This window comes from Gorilla gorilla, chromosome 8 (genome assembly GCF_029281585.2).
Source record: "Gorilla gorilla gorilla isolate KB3781 chromosome 8, NHGRI_mGorGor1-v2.1_pri, whole genome shotgun sequence".
NCBI classification, from domain to species: Eukaryota; Metazoa; Chordata; class Mammalia; order Primates; family Hominidae; genus Gorilla; species Gorilla gorilla.
The window spans coordinates 134,579,995-134,597,665 of NC_073232.2; the positions used below are offsets into that span (position 1 = coordinate 134,579,995).

The 17,671-nt window shown below is 47.0% G+C and overlaps 1 protein-coding gene across 1 annotated transcript in view; it reads left to right on the forward strand.

Moving 5' to 3' along the window:
* The window catches only part of BTBD16 (BTB domain containing 16), a 66,847-nt gene that overhangs the window by 19,398 nt on the left and 29,778 nt on the right, over positions 1–17,671 (forward strand). The window contains exons 6-9 of the mRNA XM_055353968.2: positions 336–450; positions 7,015–7,084; positions 8,245–8,375; positions 16,423–16,542. Of these exons, the coding sequence (XP_055209943.2) occupies positions 336–450; positions 7,015–7,084; positions 8,245–8,375; positions 16,423–16,542 (436 nt within the window). The remainder of the gene's footprint in view (positions 1–335; positions 451–7,014; positions 7,085–8,244; positions 8,376–16,422; positions 16,543–17,671) is intronic.

Below are 17,671 nucleotides of genomic sequence, written 5' to 3' on the forward strand. Positions count from 1 at the left end.
CAAAATTCTACACCTATATGGGCAGTCTCATCCCTGCGCAGGCCACAGACCCCAGGTTAGGGGAGAACCCAGGATGGTCTCACCCCTGAGAACAGGCTTAAAGGAGGATCCTTTCAGCAGAAGCTCAGCTTTCTTTAGCTTCAGCCTCAACTCCTTTGGGAAGGCTGGTAGCACAGATCGTCAGCTTCCGGGCGGTGCCTGCATCCAGGTCAGAGGTGGCGCATTTTCTCTAAGGGCACCTCTGCCTGCCCAGCTGCAGGAGTGAGGGAGGGCGCTGGGTGGTGTCCTGTGTGCAGAGCCCCACACCGATGGCTCGCTTGGCTGTGCCTCCCCAGCCTTCGCCACGGCCCTGAAGAACCTCTACATGAGTGAGGTGGAGATTAACTTGGAAGACGTACTGGGAGTGCTGGCTTCCGCCCACATCCTCCAGTTCAGTGGCCTGTTTCAAAGGTAAGGAAACAAGGCTGACTTTGGGCAGGGCCAGGCCTGGGGGAAATCGGAAGGGCAATTCCTGGCCCATTTGCTGGAACATTCCTCTTCACTGGGCTGAGACACCTCAGGTGTCTTTGTGCCAAGCATGACCTTGAGCCTGGAAAGGAACTGAGACACTAATTCACACTAACAGGTGAGCCATCTCTCCAGCAACATGCTAGTTTTAACCAAACGATTCTCGACTCACAGGAATGAAATGCAAATGGGAGGATTTCTACCACTGGGAGAGACTTCATGTGTATACACAGTGACTTCCTAGTAGCCCCCAAACCAGGCTTGCTTATCAATTTCACCTCTTTTCATTGTTGGCTAAAAGAAAAAAAAAATCTCTCTCCTGTAAGTCATACACACACACAGGCTGGCCATTGGAGGACAAGCTGACTTTTCCATCACTGTTAGGCCTACATTTTCCTGCTCATTTGAGATAAAGTCTTGTTTTTTTCTTGTAAATAATATTTTGATTGTTATAAATGTTACATACAGTCATTGTAGGTCTTTTGGAAGAGAGGAAAATGCAAAGATCAAAGTTAAAATTGCCCTCAAATCCCCCTGCCCATTTTAGGCATAGCCTCTCTTTTGGACATTCAGACCCCGCTGGCCCACCTGGGCTGCCCATCGGGAGGGTTCATCAGGGTGTGTTGGGGGTGTGGGGAGGAGGTGGTGGGGAACCAGGAGGCATTCAAAGTGGGTTGGCATTGAATGTGAAAGCTTCCTCATCCTGACGAGGGTTGCCTGGGCTCCTGGATGCAGAAATCATGAGCATGAGGGGGTAACAGACATTGCTTGGTGTTTCCACCTGCATCCAAGCAGCCGAGGAAACGCACCCTGGAGGGGTGAGACTCAGAGCTCCCAGTTTGCACTCGGCTTTTCCTGCAAAGTCAAAAGTAACCTGGGTCCGTGCAGGGTCTGTGCTCAGTTCTACAATAAGGTGCCCCTTAGTCTCTATGTACACTGGCGGTCTCTGACATAAAATGTGGCTTATAACATTTGTCCCATCTACTTCCCAGGACTTTGTTGGGGATTAGGGGATGTCAGCACATAGGGCTTTGGGATGGAGTGTTTGCCTTTCAGTTCTCAGCTCCTCGCAGGGATGATCTCATTTCATCTTCCCTGCAACCCTAGGAGGTAGAACTATTACTATGCTCATTTTACAGATGAGAAAACTGGGGCTTTGGGAAGTAAGTAACTTGGCCAAGGCCACGCAGCTGCCAAGTAGAGAAGCCAGGACTCGAAGGTCAGGGGGCCCCAGAGCCTGAACCTCTAACACTGTACTATTCCACTTCGCTTGGGTGAGGTGGTAATGTTGTCACTTGCTCATTTGTGGTTCTGACCCTCCCTTCAATGGCATTTAGTCAGGAGAGGTTTGCTTAGGGTCACTCACTTGTCAGTTTATTCACTCACACCTACACTCATTCATTCATCTGCCTCAAGGACAACTTCTTAGGCTCCTCTGGGAGGCCAAGGAGACAGTGAGGGACCAGATGGGCAGGATCCCTGCCCTCTAAAGTCTCCTGTCCAACAGTCTCCATGACACCAGAAGTGAATAAAGGTGGATGGAATGAAGTTTGGGAATTCCTAACTGGAAAATGTTGTGCTATGTATTATTAAGTTCAAGCAAAATTAGTATCTATAATAAGAAAGAGCATTTCTTAGAATTTCTCCTCCCTTTTTTGTGTGTCCTGTAATATTCCTCCATTCCATTAATGCTTATGAAAGAGTAAGTGAACCAAGTGGAAAATCATTCATGGGATTCATTTCTCTAGAATATTTTGTTTCATCTCCTGGGCTTTTTGAGGGATGTGTGCCTACTGCATTGATGTCCTGAAGAGAGAGGTGGTGTCTTGTAGCTTTTTTTCCTAATTCGTGATGCAATTCAGTATAAAGAAGAGATCAGGGCAGGAGGTGGTCTGCCTGTTTTGTTTTCTTCTTAAACCTCAGGCTCGTTATCTGACTGAATGAAGGAATGAATGAATATACCATCCAAGCCAAGAGAAGACATTAGCTGCTCTGCAGAGGGGAGAGACAGATCTCTCCTGGGGATCTTACAGGTTTCGATTCATTTTTTGTAGAGTTCACACAGTCAGATTCAACCCCATGGATGTTTTTGAGCTGGTGCCTCATTCTGGGGACTCATGAAATGACTAGGTCCAGGCCTTTGATCTGGAGCATGTGGCAGCCTCGTTGGGAATGCAGGTGTCTGGACCTCTCTGCAGGGGACACACATTGAAGAGGGCCTGGAGTCTTGAAGAGGCACTCCAGTGTGTCAGCATGGTCCGACTGTGGGGTTAGGTGGCTGTGGTAGATGGGAGATGAATAGTTGCAGGCAGAGCCAACTGGTGTAGCGTCTTACCATCTAAGGAATCTGGCCTTGACCCTGAAGGTGGTGGGGTGAAAAGTCCAGGTTTTCCTGAGAGTCCCATGTCCCTTCCGTTGTATATATCACCCACTGTCAGCCCAGCATAGCCTTGTGATGTATAACTATGAAATCATAGCTCCTTTACACAGAGTATTTCTGAGCAGCTATTTCCTGGTGCAGTCCAGGAAGTTATCTCTGACCTGAATGCTGGCAGGGTAGCTTCCACCTTGAAGTGGGACCTCTGGCCACCTTCTGTCTCCAAGCCTCAGCTGCCCTACCTTAGGAGCAGACTGGAAGCCGCATTTAACCTTCAGAACTCTCGCCCTGGCTTATCCAGAGATGAACCAAGAAGGGCAGCTTCTTCATCCTCCTTTCCCCTCCCCCCACCTTGTTTTGAATGCCAGAGCAGGAGGGGCTTTGCAGCTAATGAGCCAAACCTTTCATTCCACTGATGAGCAAACATAGGCTTGCCTGAAGCTGATGGGACCTGCCCAAGATTCTCCAGATAATTGTGGTGGGGCTGGGATTCTAGGTCAGAGGCCAGGGTGGGCCTGCACATAGTTGGGCTGGGTCTTGCCTGCCTTTGAGAGGCTGATGGCGCAGTTGGCAGGGTGTGGCATCATAGGATACATGTGCGTTTGTGTGTCTGTGTAACGGAAGTGCCCCAGGTCACTCTGATAGCATCACAACATTCAGGTGCTGAATGAGACCTCACAGATTATCTCAGCTGAGCTCCCAGGCAGTGGGAAATTGCCAGATGACAGCTTAATTCTGAATCACACATATCCGAGGCCTCCCATCTTGAAGAGATGCAGTGTGTGCACACAGCTTCCACTGGGTGATGTTCCTTTGACTCTCATGTCAATATCTTTATTGGCACTTGGGCTGGAGTCACAGCAGGGATTATGGCTGTCACATGCATGTGCCAGCACATATGTGCATGCATGTGTATGCACACACACGCTCACACACATACACATGGAGCATCTCCCTGGTTGTCACTTGGGTTCCTCCAGGCTCACAGGGCCAGAGGGGCATTTCCTTGCCTCCATGCAGGGCTGAACTTCCTCTGTGGGCAACTTCCTGGTCCTTTAGAATTTCCGGAAGAGGAAACCCCCCACTTCACTGAGCCCAGAGGCGAGCCCGGGTGGCTTTCTTTGCTTCCTTTGGTCTGGGAAGTCTGATCATTCCAGTCCAGCCCAGCCAGTGGGTTTCACAGTGAGGAAGGGGAAGCATAAGAGAAGGTGCCAGCCTCCTGGGGCACTCATTTCTCCCCTGCAACTCCAAGCCCAGCTAGTGCTCCCTGTAGTTTTCGACAGACAAAAGCTGGCACCTAAAGGCTCCTGGGCCCGATGAGGGTGGGGCCCGAACCTCCTGTTCAGCCTCGTCACAGCTTGGGCTTCACCCTCTGCTGACCGGTGAGGCCATGAGCTCCAGGACGAAAAGGCCTCCACCTGTCCCTGGTGGCATTTCCAGAACCAGCAGCACAGGTCAGCACAGAGCTGGCACTCAGGATGGATTTGTATGGGGAGTGCTGCTTCCCGGCAGTCTGTTGTTTCATGGGAGGTGGAGGGAGGTAAGGAACCAGGTAGAAGAAGGAAGGCATGGAAATCAAAACTAAGGCAGTATGTGGGGAGGAGCAATCAGGGTGACTTCCAAGAGGAGGTGGTGCTGGACCTGAGCCTGGAAGAATTACAGCAGTCAAAGGGGGAGAAAGAGGGGACAGGGTGGAGCAGCATCAAACTGGGATGAGCCTGGCCACTAAGACCCAATGCAGCTGCAATGGCCAGAGGTTTGGATGAGCCCAGGTTATGCAGGATCTTGTAGCCACATGAGCAGGTCTTGGTTCAGTCAGCAGAGCAGGGAGCCTGGGCTTGGGAGGGGAGAGTGGCAGAGCCTCTGTGGTTTAGGCTGAGCCCCTCCTGTGTGAAGGATGTGGTATAAATGTGGGAGGCTGCAGGGCAGGGAGGCTGGCTGTTGAGAGGCTATGCAGAGGCTCAGCCGAGAGACCAGGAGGGTCTGAACTAGACAGGGGAAGTGGGAGCGGGAGGAGGGGCACGCTCAAGAGACAGCCAAGATGCAGAATCGACAGGACTCAGCAGTCTTAGAAGGCAAAATGCCCAGGGGATGACAGCAGCGCCTCATGTTTACTCAGTACAGGTTTCCCCAGTACTCAAGACAACTCCTTCTAATGGGTAGAGTCAGTCTCCCTGTCTGAAGGGCCAATCCTAGCACACAAGGGGGTAGAGTGCCTTGGCCATGACCAGATTATTTATTCACTTATCATTTCTTACCTCGTTCTAGTAAAGGCTTTGAGTGGCTTCCACGAATACATGAAATGAAGCCACAGAACACCAATTTTTTTTTTTTTAAGGAGGAAGAAAAAGATGGAGAAGCTACCATTGTATACTAACTCTAATAACCACACTTTTCCTAAGATAGGCCATACATTCAGCTCTGAACTTGCTAGCGGCTGATAAAAAGGGAAACTTGATCAGTGATATTCGATGCAAACTAGATAACAGTTTAAAAAACAATTCACTTCGGAGAAGTACAGCTACTATTAGTATGAAAACTGTGGATGTCTTCAGCAGATGACCCCAAGCAACCTAATGGTCAATGTCCTCAAGAATGTCTGTAGAGTAAATGCAATAATAAATCTTATAATGTTTTTTTCTTGGTTTTGGCAAAAGCGGCACACCAAAATGCAACTCAGTAAAAGCTACTCTCCAGGGATGTGGTTGTTGGTGGTAACGAGACCCCATCTGCCTTCTGGTCTGGCCTTATGGAAGGATACATTTTAGAATAAGTGCAAGAGGTACTGGATGTCCTTTAAGCCTCTGCCCATGAGCAGTGTGTATATCAACTGAGTTTAGGACAACCATTGAGTCATAATGAGTTCAAGGTTGTGCTTCCATATGAGATCCCAGTGGCTACTCTCGGGTGCCCTGCTCAATGAAGTGAACATACTTCAAAGCAATTTTGCTGCAGAGAGGTTAATATTAGCTGTGAAAGTTCAGTCACTGAAACATCTGTGACCCTACCTGCCACATAGCACGTCTACCACACTCCATTCACCTCGGCTCATGCCCTCCTTGGAGGGAGGCAAGGAACCAGGTAGAAGGAAGTCATGCAAATCAAAGCTAAGGGAGTACATGGAGAGGAGCAATCAGGGAGACTTCCAAGAGGAGGTGATGCTGGAGCTGAGCCCAGACGAACTACAATAGTCAAAGAGGGAGAGAGAGGGGACAGTGTGGAGCAGTGTTAAACAACGGCACTGCAGCTGTGCCAGCCCTGACATTCCTTCAAAGTGTGGCACCTGCTCCTGCCCCAGGGCCTTTGCACATGCTGTTTCCTCTTCTTGGAATGCTGGTCTTTGAATCCCTGGCCTGGCCTGTTCTTTTTCCTCCTCTTTCAGGTTTTAAGTGCTTCTCTTCTGACTTCTGGTCACTTTTCTGATTTAACCACACTAGGCTGAAGTCTCCATTATCTGCCTTCCCATCACACCTTGTTCTTTAACTTTTTAACCCTTAACATGACTGCCAAATGTGGTTATCTGTCTGAAAGTTGACTTAACATGTCACCTCACTGGCCCATCAGTTTTGTTCTTTGCACACCAAGGACCTCTCCAGGTGCCTAGCACACGGTATGTGTTCAGTGAATAGATCCTTCATGGGTGGGTGAGCCAAATCAACAGGTCCTAGTCATGAGCTCGCAGAGACCTTCATCTGAGAGCTGCTCTTTGATTCCATTTGTGCACAGAGAGGAATGGGACTTGAGGCCCCTCTGGTGGCACCATAAGGGTCTGTACAGGAAGACAGTCCTCAGGCAGGGGGATGACCAGATGGCTATGTTGGCTAAAATCAAACCTCATCTCAGCACCTGGTGGCACTTCAGCTTTGAGCAATAATCCTTGTTCCCTGCTATAGGGTTACTTTGTTTTCTGCTGAAGGATTTGATTTCTGGCCTCATCTCCCAGCCCAGAGCTATTTCTAACAAGCCATGTTGGTCTTGTCCTCTGGCCAAATGTCCATACCCCTAAAGCGAGGCTCCCTTCCATTCAAAAGTCTGCTGCTGTCCTGGAGTTGAATGAGAACCTCTGGGACTTTCTGCTTCTCCAAAAGCAGCGTGGGATTCCTCCAGAAACTGCAGTTCTCTCTCTCCAGGTGCGTGGATGTGATGATAGCCAGACTCAAGCCAAGCACCATGAAGAAATTCTGCGAGGCCGGCTGCAAGGTGAGAACAACCCAGACAGGGCACATCGCCCCTTGGTGGGCGGCCTTCAGGAGCAGCCCAGATGCTGGGATTTTACCCACCAGGCCTACATCCCCCCAGAATATCTGTTTGAAGTCATCAAATATTTTATTTTGCCACATGAACACATTTTTTTTTAAAAATCATCATTTTATTTTTAAAAAGGATGTTTTAACACCAAAAAAATAGAAAGACTTTAATCTTAGATGGGGGAAGAAGCAGCATAGCCTTTCTCACCGAAACAGCAGAAGACCTTCCAGGACATTCTTGCTGGAGTTGTGAGGTCTGGACTCACCTGGGTCTAATCAGTGTGTCAGGGTTAGGAATACATGATAGAATCCAACCCCATTCTCAGAGGAGAAAACAGAGCCAAGGAGGGCAGCAGCCTGCCCAGGGGAACCAGCTGGGTCCAAAGCCCAGGACTCCTGACTTCAGCTCTCTCTGTATGGCCACCAGTGACCTGGGGGGGATACCAAGCAGCATGCCACAGTTCTCCCATCATCGCGTCCTCCCCTTCGCCCCACTGGTAATTCCAAGGCCACTTGTGGTGGAAACTGCATCCTGGTCAGCATTTCTCAGCAACGCTTGGGCTGCAGAAGGACCCCAGGCCCGGAAGCTATTCGAGGTGTACTGAAGCTCTCTCAAGGTCCCTGGCTCTAAGACGCCTTTTCCACTTTATCTGCCCTTCAATTCCTGCTTTTTGGGTGTGTTCATAGCCTCAGAACTCCTGCGAGGTACACCCCTTGGGCCCTCCATGATCAGCCACTGACTTGAACCAGTGGGCAAGGCCTATGGTCAGGCTGCCTGGGTTTGCATCCGGCTCTGCCACTTAACGAGTTGTGTGACGACAGGCAAGAGCAGGAACCTGGGAGCGTCAGTTTCCCCACCAGTGACATAGGGATTACAGTGAACCCACCTCATAGGTTTTCGCTGAGGATTGATTTAAATCAACTGAGTGCAGCGCCTCGAGCATAGAAAACACTTAGAAAAGGCATCTGCTGTAATTCGTGTATTTTGTAGAAAAGGTTTGAGTGCCTCTGCAGTGACTCTCCCTCTGAGCACACGTGTAGTGTCGTCGCAGGCCAGCAGAGGGTGCTAAGAGCTCAGGACTTCCTTCCTCAACTGGCTTTTTTTGGTCTTAGTACAAGGAAGAGCAACTCACCACCGGCTGCGAGAAGTGGCTGGAAATGAACTTGGTTCCTCTAGTGGGGACGCAGATCCACCTCCACAAAATCCCACAGGACCTGCTCCACAAAGTGCTGAAGTCCCCCAGGTCAGAGCTGGCTCCCAGGGTGCGGCCCCTGAGAGGGGGATGGGAGAAAGTAGGGGCCAGGCTGGGGAGGGAGGTGCTCTGATGGAGGCTGCACCCCCACCTTAAGCTTCCTGCCCTCCTGGACAGCTGAGCCTTGGCTGGGGCTGGAACTCAGGGTGCTGTGTGTGGGGCTGGGGAGAGGGCTCCCTTCACGCTCCTTCTTGTGGGTAGGAACCCTCTGAGTACCTGCTGTCTCAGGTATTTTCACCTGGGTGCGAAAAATGAAAGACTTAATTACCTAAGTAATTTTTAGAAAAAATCCTGACAACATCAATGCACATTCATTTTAGAAAATAAAATCTCTCACCCTAAATCAGCTTACATCTCCGGCGCTGACTCCTCTGCTGAATAACTCTACACCCACATATCTGATCGCCTGCTTGACCTCTCTGACAATTAAGATTAAAAGCCATCTCTCGGTGCCCCTGCCCTGTCCTGCACCCCAACCCTGCCCCCAGTGTTCCTCCACCATCTGACTAGAGGATCAAGCTAGACCCTTGATAGTCCTGGACGCCACTTTGACCATACCCCAACCCTGAGGTCATTTCTACTTCCAAATCAAGTCCAGCGCTATGGGCCTCGCTCCATGGGTAGCAGCCCCAGCCCAAGATCGGAGGTCCGATGTCTCTTATTTTGGACCAAGGTGACCTCTAACTGTCTTGCTTCTGGTCTGGACCCCCTTCTAATCGCATCTCTAGCCAACAGCCTTTGCCTCTGGTGACCTGGCTCCTTCAACTCACACAGCATAAATGCAGCCACGGGGCCCCCCCTGAAACTTCCCTGATGAACACCTCCCCATACTGGGCCTTGGTTCATGCCCATCCTCCTGCCTGAAATGCCTGTCCCCTGCCAGGCTCCTTCTCCCTTACAGAAATTCATGGAGATGTTTCCCAATGCCGGGCTTTTTAGGTTATTTCTAATGTTTTACCAATATAAATAGCACACTGGTGAACATCCTTCAACATTTGTCTTCATCTCAGATTCTTTCCCACATTAAATTCCTAGAAATGAAGTTACTAAGTCAAAAGAACTTTCTATTTTGTGTTAGTCTCTTAAACATTTTTATTTGAAAATAATTTCAAATTTAACATTGCAAGAACAATGCATAGAATATATACAATATATAATGCATAGAATATATGCAATAATGCATAGAATATATATTCTATGCAAAGAATATTTGCATAGAATATATACACAATAATGCATAAAATATATAGTTACACCCAGTACTGCCAATCACCCTAGAGTTCAATTTCTGCCCTGCTTGCTATATCATCTGCGTCTCTACGTGTATCTACATATACACTTGTTTTTTCTGAACTATTAATATTAGGGAGTAATTTGCGTTTATTAAGTTCCCTTACTCCACATGCTTCAGTGTTTATTTCCTAAGAAAAAGAATTTTTGAAAAATATAACTATAGTGCAGTTATCAACTTCAAGAAATTTACATTGATGCAATACTTTAATGTCATTTGCCCAATACTGCCTGTTATAGCATTTTTTCTTTCTTCAGTGCTGTTTAGGACCACTTAGTTGTCATATCTCTTTAGGACTCTATTTAAAAGGATCTTGGTACCCATTTCCAAATTACCAAAATTTTATTACCTCTGAGTAAATTTCAAAAGTGAAAACTAAATTATGCTGAAAATCCTAGTAGAATATTAGAAAATGAGTGTTTACTCATGTGTATGTGTGGAAAGTGTTCTGATTTCAGAAATTAGATTTGGAAAGATTTATTCTACTGTTGATGTGAATTGGCTATGTAGCATGCAATGCCCTCACGTTTACAGAGATGCGAGGCAGGTAGAACAGAGTTCTGGGACAGAGGGAAGGAGACCATATTCTCTAGGAAGCCTCCAGGAGTCCCAGCCTCATGCCAGCCCAGGGCACTGGCTCACTCCTAAAGTCATTCCGTGGTGTTCTCTGCTTTTCCCCACTCAGGCGCTCCCCCACTCCCCAGCGGAGCAAAGGTTGCGCAATTGTTGAAGAAAAGATAAACATGGCATCCCTTAGACTTTTCATAACATTGTCCCTCCCTTGGAAAGGCTGAGCTGTCACACCCTGGCAGCATTACCCAAGAAAGGAGAAAAAAATGTCTGACCACAACCAGAAGGTTAGCGGTGGGATAAGCCTGACAAACGTATGCTGGGCAGAAAAAGAGGTCAAGAGCATTACGTGTCAAGTGTCTAGACTCATCAGCTTGGCAGACATGACTGATGTGGAAAATGGGTCCTGCTCCTCCGGCCCCTCCCCAGGAGCTGTCTGCACAGACAGTCCAGGGCTATCACTGAAGGGAAAAGAGCCCTGTGTGGCTTCAGGCATGTAATCAGCCATGTGCCCAGGCTGACCACTCCCCAGGCTCTGCTCACATCTTCTGAGGTTGATCTCCAGTGGCTGCCTTTGTTAAAGCTTGAGGGAGGTGGGAAACAGGGTTCAGGAAGAGGGGGGCTTGTTAGAAGTTTCACTGGCTAGGGCTTCTCATATTAGGGTGCTTGTGAGTTTCAGGCTGCTGGCCAGTGGATTTGGCACCATGACCCACAGCTGTTTCAGAATGCACCTTTCTCCAACTAACATTTTGGTGTGTGCTGTGTGCTATGTGCACTGTCCCTTTCTATCCCCACCACCCCATGTGGTGGTCACAGTTATTATCCCTGATATAAGAGGGCTAACGATGGGCAGGGCAGGGCCTCCACTGGCTCCAAAGTCCACGTCTTGCCCTGTGTGCTTCACCCCTCGTCGTCGGTCATGGAGGCCAAGGCTACCAGCAACTAAAAGGACATAGTGAGAACTGAGTGGTCCCAAGGAGCCACGTGGCCCTGGAGTTGGATGTGTGGAAATGCAGACTCCAAGGTCAGGGGTGGAGTGGCCCTTGGCCTGACTTATCAGCCCCTCCAGCTGTGGGGCCAATTCCCTGTTTGTGGTCACATGTGTTTGGAACAACGTCCATTTCTTAGCAGATGCTGCAGCCTCTGGGCCATTCAGCCGTCTCCATCTGAAGTCCCTCGAGCTCATCTTCCTTCAGCTTTTGCTTTCCATTTTGTAAACCACCTGGGGTAAAATATGCAACAGTTTTCCTGACCTCCTGGGCCTCCAGTTTAAATTTATTTGCCTGGCATTTGGTTTCCAGTTAATTTTCTTCTTATTGGTCACTGTTGGGTTACCCTGTTCTGCTAACTCTAATATTAAGAAGCTTTCATTCCAAGTTCTGTTTTTCTGGAAGCCAAGCTCCTCATGGACTTTGGAGGATGGAGACCTCAGAGCACTGTCTAGCTCCCATCTTAACAAAAGACTACCTTGCGACCAGGGGCACTGTATCCCTGTGTCTCCAATTCTCCCTGACTTCCCGCCTATAACCCGAGAAGTCTCGAGGTCTCAGGAATTCCCTAAGAAGAGCTACGCATGTCCTTCTTGTTGCGTCTGTCCCATGGCTTTGCCCTCCAGCATGGGACAAGTTTCCCACGGGTGTCTGGGAGACCCCTGGGCACCCATCTCAAATACAATAGTTCCTGAATCCAATGCTTCTTTAGCTAATACTAACAATACCCACCAATTATTCAGCTATAAACAGTTGTTGTTGTATACAGAAAACTGTGAGTGAGTTATCCAGACTGATTCCTATAGCAACCTAATGAGGTGGATACTGTTGTCGTTTCTTGCCTGTGGAATAGAGATGATAGGAAATGACGGGATCAGCTGAAGGTCTCCTCATGCAACGTGAGAGTTGGGATTTGAACCCACGTCTGAGTGGCCTAAAGCCTGTAGTCATTACCAGCTCACTGACGTGCTCTGCATGAGGCAGTCTCTTTCCTTATTGATGGTCAAGAACAATAGGAATATTGATATTTTTACTGTTAAAAAAAGTATATCTCCTTGTAGTTTCTGAAAAAAAAAGTATAAAGGTAGAATTATAATACAAAACACAATTGTACTCATCTCCCCAAATGAACAAATATTAATATTTTGTCTTAAATTGAGAAATCAAACATTTCCAATGAAGCAGAAGTCGCCTATGTTTCCCTCCCAGTCCCATTCCCTTCCTCATTTCTGCCTCCTTCCCCTCCTAAAGACAATTAAACCACTGTTAGGAACTTGTGCAGATTTAATCTATGTAATTTTACTCTTACCACATGAATAATATTGCTTTAAAAGATTTAAACTTGAAATACATGTTCTCATCGTGATTGTAATGTTCTGCAACTTATTCACTTACATCGTGTGTTGTGTTCTCTCCATGTTGATATTTGCATATCTAATGAGCATTTAAAATTTTAATCGTAAAGGGTTCTATTGAATGAATGCACAACGATCTCTTTTCACTCCCTTCCTAATGGCCTTTTGTTTTGTTTTGTTTTGTTTGTTTGCTGTGACAAGCGATGGAGCAGTGGGCATCCTTGTTCATATCTTACTCACATGGTCATGGCTTTCTCTATGGTCTACATACGAAAGAGGGCTTTTATTGTTTATATATAATTTTCTCAGTGAAAAATAGAGGACAGTGTCTTATGAAAAGCATTTTTTTCCCCTAAAGAACAATTACCATTTACATTCCAATGGCTGCTAGCGAGTGCCAGTAAACACACATGGTACAGCCCATAGAGGGAGGTTCAAGTCCCTGTGGGTTCTGTCTTGATTGAGGCCATCAGAGCTCTTAGGTAAATGAAAAGGTGTGTGAATGTCTTTGGTGCGGTTATCTGTTGCACAAACGAATACTTTCAGGTCTGATATTGACCTAAAGACAGAGGAATTTACTTTAATAATTATCCTTCATAAATAATAGTACCAGGATTCTGATTCGTGGAGCTCCCAAGGACTCCCCCACGTTGCTGCTAGCCCCTCTTTAGTGAGACCTCAAAGGACCTTCTGGGCTTGAGGACCTCAGGTGTGGAGTCTACACTGGAAGTCACACCACTTCGCCAGCCCAGCTGACAAAGTTCTTCACGGGGACGTCATACCGAGTGGCTCTGAGGAGAGTCTCCCCTTCCGGCTTCACGATGATTGCCAGATGGTGACAAACTTGGTCCTTTCTGGCCAAAGTCCATGCATTTGTAGGTGGCCTGAAAACCAAAGGAGAGGAAAGAGACAGTTTTACTCTGTTCAGAAATAGCATGAGAGGTGGGTGACATTTTCATTGTCCTTTAGAGTCATGGTTTGTCTTTGGTGCCACCCACCATAACCACATAGAGTGGCTGAATGTGGAAGCGGTGATGTATTTTAAGGCCAGGGTGCAATGTCCATGGTCAGAGACTGAAAATGTCAACGGGTTTAAGAAATGTTGAAATGGCTCCATAGATAACCATCAGAGGCTACTAGAGAAGGAGGTTGGGAGATAGCCACACTTACAGAGCTGACATTATGGGGTAGCAGGTATTCTTTTTTTTTTTTTTGAGACAGAGTCTCCCTATGTCGCCCAGGCTGGAGTGCAGTGGCGTGATCTCTGCTCACCGCAAGCTCTGCCTCTCAGGTTCACGCCATTCTCCTGCCTCAGCCTCCTGAGTAGCTGGGACTCAGGCACCTGCCACCATGCCCGGCTAATTTTTTGTATTTTTAGTAGAGATGGGGTTTCATCATGTTAGCCAAGATGGTCTTGATCTCCTGACCTCGTGATCCGCCCGCCTCAGCCTCCCAAAGTGCTGGGATTACAGGTGTGAGCCACTGCGCCCGGCCAGCAGCTATTCTTTGGCAATGCTCATTTATGGAGGAGAGGCCTCATGCTGCAGCAGGTACTGCACAGGCTCTGGAGCTAGGACCTGACCCTGCCACATATCCATAAGAGCTTCCATCCGCTGAGCATGTCATGATGTGCCAGTCACTGCACTAAGCACTTTGTATGTGTGCAGTCAGTAGAATGATGGCCCCACAGATGTCCACATCTCACTGGCTGGAACCTGTGAATATGTTAGGTTGTATGGCAAAGGAAACTAAGGCTGCAGATGGAACTAAGGTCACTAATCAGCTGATTCTTTTCTTTCTTTCCAACTTTCATTTTAGGTTCAGGGGTACATGTGCAGGTTGTTACATGAGTAAATTGCATGTCACAGGGATTTGGTGTACAGATAATTTTGTCACCCAGGTGATCAGTATAACATCTTTGATATAGTTTGGATGTGTGTCCCCACCAAATCTCACGTTGAATTGTAATCCCCGGTGTTGGAGATGGGGCCTGGTGAGAGGTGATTGGATCATGGTGGTGGTGGATTTCTCACTAATGGCTTAGCACCATCCTCTTGGTGCTGTTCTCCTGATAGTGAGTGAGTTCCCTTGAGATCTGGTCACTTCAAAGGGTGTGGCACCTCCTGCCTTGCTCTCTCCTGCTCTTGCTCTGGCTGTGTGACATCCTCCTCCCCCTTTACCTTCTGCCAAGATGGTAAGTTTCCTGAGGCCTCTCCAGAAGCCAAGCAGATGCCAGCATCATGCTTCCTGTACAGCCCATGGAACTGTGAGTCAAGTAAACCTCTTTTCTTTACAAATTACCCAGTCTCAGATATTACTTTGTAGCAATTCAACGACAGAACAGTACAACCCTATACATAGTTTTTCAATCCTCGCCCTCTTCCTACCCACCACCATCAAGTAGGCCCTGTGTCTATTGTTCCCTTAATGGTGTCCATGTGTACTCAGTGTTTAAGCTCCCACTGACAAGTGAGAACATGCAGTATTTAGTTTTCTATTCCTGTGTCAATTTGCTTAGGATAATGGCCTCCAGCTCTACCCACGTTGCTGCAAAGGACATGCCTTCACTCTTTTTCATGGCTGTATAGTATTTTATGGTGTATATGTACCATGGTTTCTTTACCCAGTCCACCACTGATGGGCACCTAGGTTGATTCCATGTCTTTGCTATTATGAATAGTGTCCGCTGGCTTTAAAATGAGGAGCTTATTCTGGATGACCTGGGTGGGCCCATGGTGATCACAAGGACCTTGTAAATGTGAAGAGGGAAGCCAAAGAGTCAGAACCATAGAGAGATTTGAAGATGCTGAACTGCTGACTTGAAGACTGAGAAAAGGGCCATAAGCAAAGGAATGTGGGTGGCTTCTAGGTGCTGGAAAAGGCAAGGAAACAATTCTCCCTTGAGCCTCTAGAAGGAACACAGCTCTGCTGACAACTTGATCTTACTTTGTTTGGTACTTCTGACCTCCAGAATGATGAGAAAATAAATTTGTGTTGTTTCGAACCACTTGGTTTGTGACAATTTGTTATTGGAGCGATAGGAAACTCATCCACTCACCTCATCGACTCTGTACCACTCTCCTCTGAGCAGCTGCTGTGATCACACTTTCACAGATGAGGACATTGCAGCTGCGGGACAGTTAAGCAACTCACAGGAGGTTCCACAGCCAGTCTGGTGAGGAACTGAGATTCTAACCTGCCCTGTACCCAGGTCTGAGCCCAGAATTGTGTGACCTTGGATAAGTTATTCAGGTTTCAGTTCTCAATCATGGCCAGAACTAAGGTGAAGTGAGTGAGGCGCCTTGGTGCGAAATTTAAGGGAGCACGAAAAAACTTAGTCATCGAGATGCAGTCTATTTTAGTGTAATATATTAGAATTAAAATTGATGCCAAAAATGCCAAGATGAACAAAACACTAAAATTTTAAATAAATGTAGGGTTAATCTCAATTTCTACATCTATAAAAGTAAGGACTATATCCTAACTTTGCAGGATGGTTGTGTGGAATTAAATGAAAAAATCTACAGAAAACATCTTGGGAACACCTGGCACATAGTAAGAGCTCACTAAATGATGATCATTGTTTTGCAGGGCACAGAGGGTGGATGAAAACACAGGCCCCAGTGTCAGGCTGCTGAGATTCAAATCCTAGCTCTGCCATTTCCCAGTTGAGTGGCCTTGAGTAAGCTGTTTACCTGCTTGATGTCTGAGGCTACCTTCAGACTCAAAGGTGGTGTCACCTCATTCCCAAACTCATTCTAACCAGCTTCTTACAAGCAGCATGATTTTGTGCTATTTCTGAAATTTCTTCTCAATCTTTTTATTTTGGCCAGGTTATTTACCTTTAGTGAATTCCATCTTCTGAAAACAATGCTTTTGTGGGTCTTCTTGCAACTGAACTACAAGATTCAGGCAATTCCGACTTATGAAACCGTGATGACATTTTTTAAGAGGTAATATAACTTAGTGTTGATTGATGAAATACACAAATACTGAAATGTACAAACACTGCTCATAATATCACGGGGGAAAACCATCAGTGATATAATTTTTCATAGCATCATTCAGAGGGCAGTGTTTTTTTTAATAGGGCCTAAGATTATAGGATGCTTTCAAACCACCAAATTACCTGGAAAAGTAAACAACATGTAGGTGTTGTACTATGAGATAATCAGGTGCTTCTGGGAACTTGCTGTGTCCAGTAACAGGCATGATGCAAAAGGTACTCCTCTCTTCAGGAAAATGACCACACTACCCTGGCCTTTAAAACTTCATTAAAAAAAAAATCAGCTTTCTTAAGTTGAATAAAACTCACTTTTTCTGTGGAAGTAACTGGTGGTATTACCTTGTTAGGTTTGTGTTTCTGGTCCCCACAGCCTCAGGAATGAGGGCTTCCAAGCATGACGAGGCGAGTTTAAGGAAGTGGAAGTAAAGATGCTTCATTTCTTTTGCATGTGTGAGTTTAGCAGATAAACACGTCTTCACGTAGTGACCTGTTTAAGCCAAGTTTCATTTGCATTGTTTTGAAGCACGTAATTCATTTCTGGAACAGAACATCTGTGCACTGCGTTAAGTAAAGAGCCCACTTCTTTCTCTGTCTTGTTATTTGAGGAAAGCAGCATTCAGTGTCGGAATTATACGTACTGTGTTTAGTTTCCATATAATTTGCTTTGAACCCAAATGTTTTGCCTGCCCTCCCCCACCCTTTTAATAGCCTATGAGACACTTTTTCCAATGAGTCATGCACACCAGGAGGAATTGCTGTTTGGCTCCAGGTCAGCTCTCCTACTGGAAACGTCTTAGCACTGGGAGATAGGAAAAAGAGCTAGAATGTGGTGATTCATTAGAGCTGTGTTTTTAATATGGAAGAAGCAAGTGAGGAGAAGGGAGTTAAGGTGTGGGCCCCCTGCCAAAGTTGCTGTTTCCAAGGCCTTTGCTTGCACTCCTGAGCCAGAGACGCCACAGCTCTTCCCTGGAGTGGCAGGCACAGGGGGTTTTCTCACCATCACAGCTTTTCCATTTTCTTTTCGAATCTACATTGATTTGTCCCAGACCTCACATCGCCATGCATTTCCCCAAGCC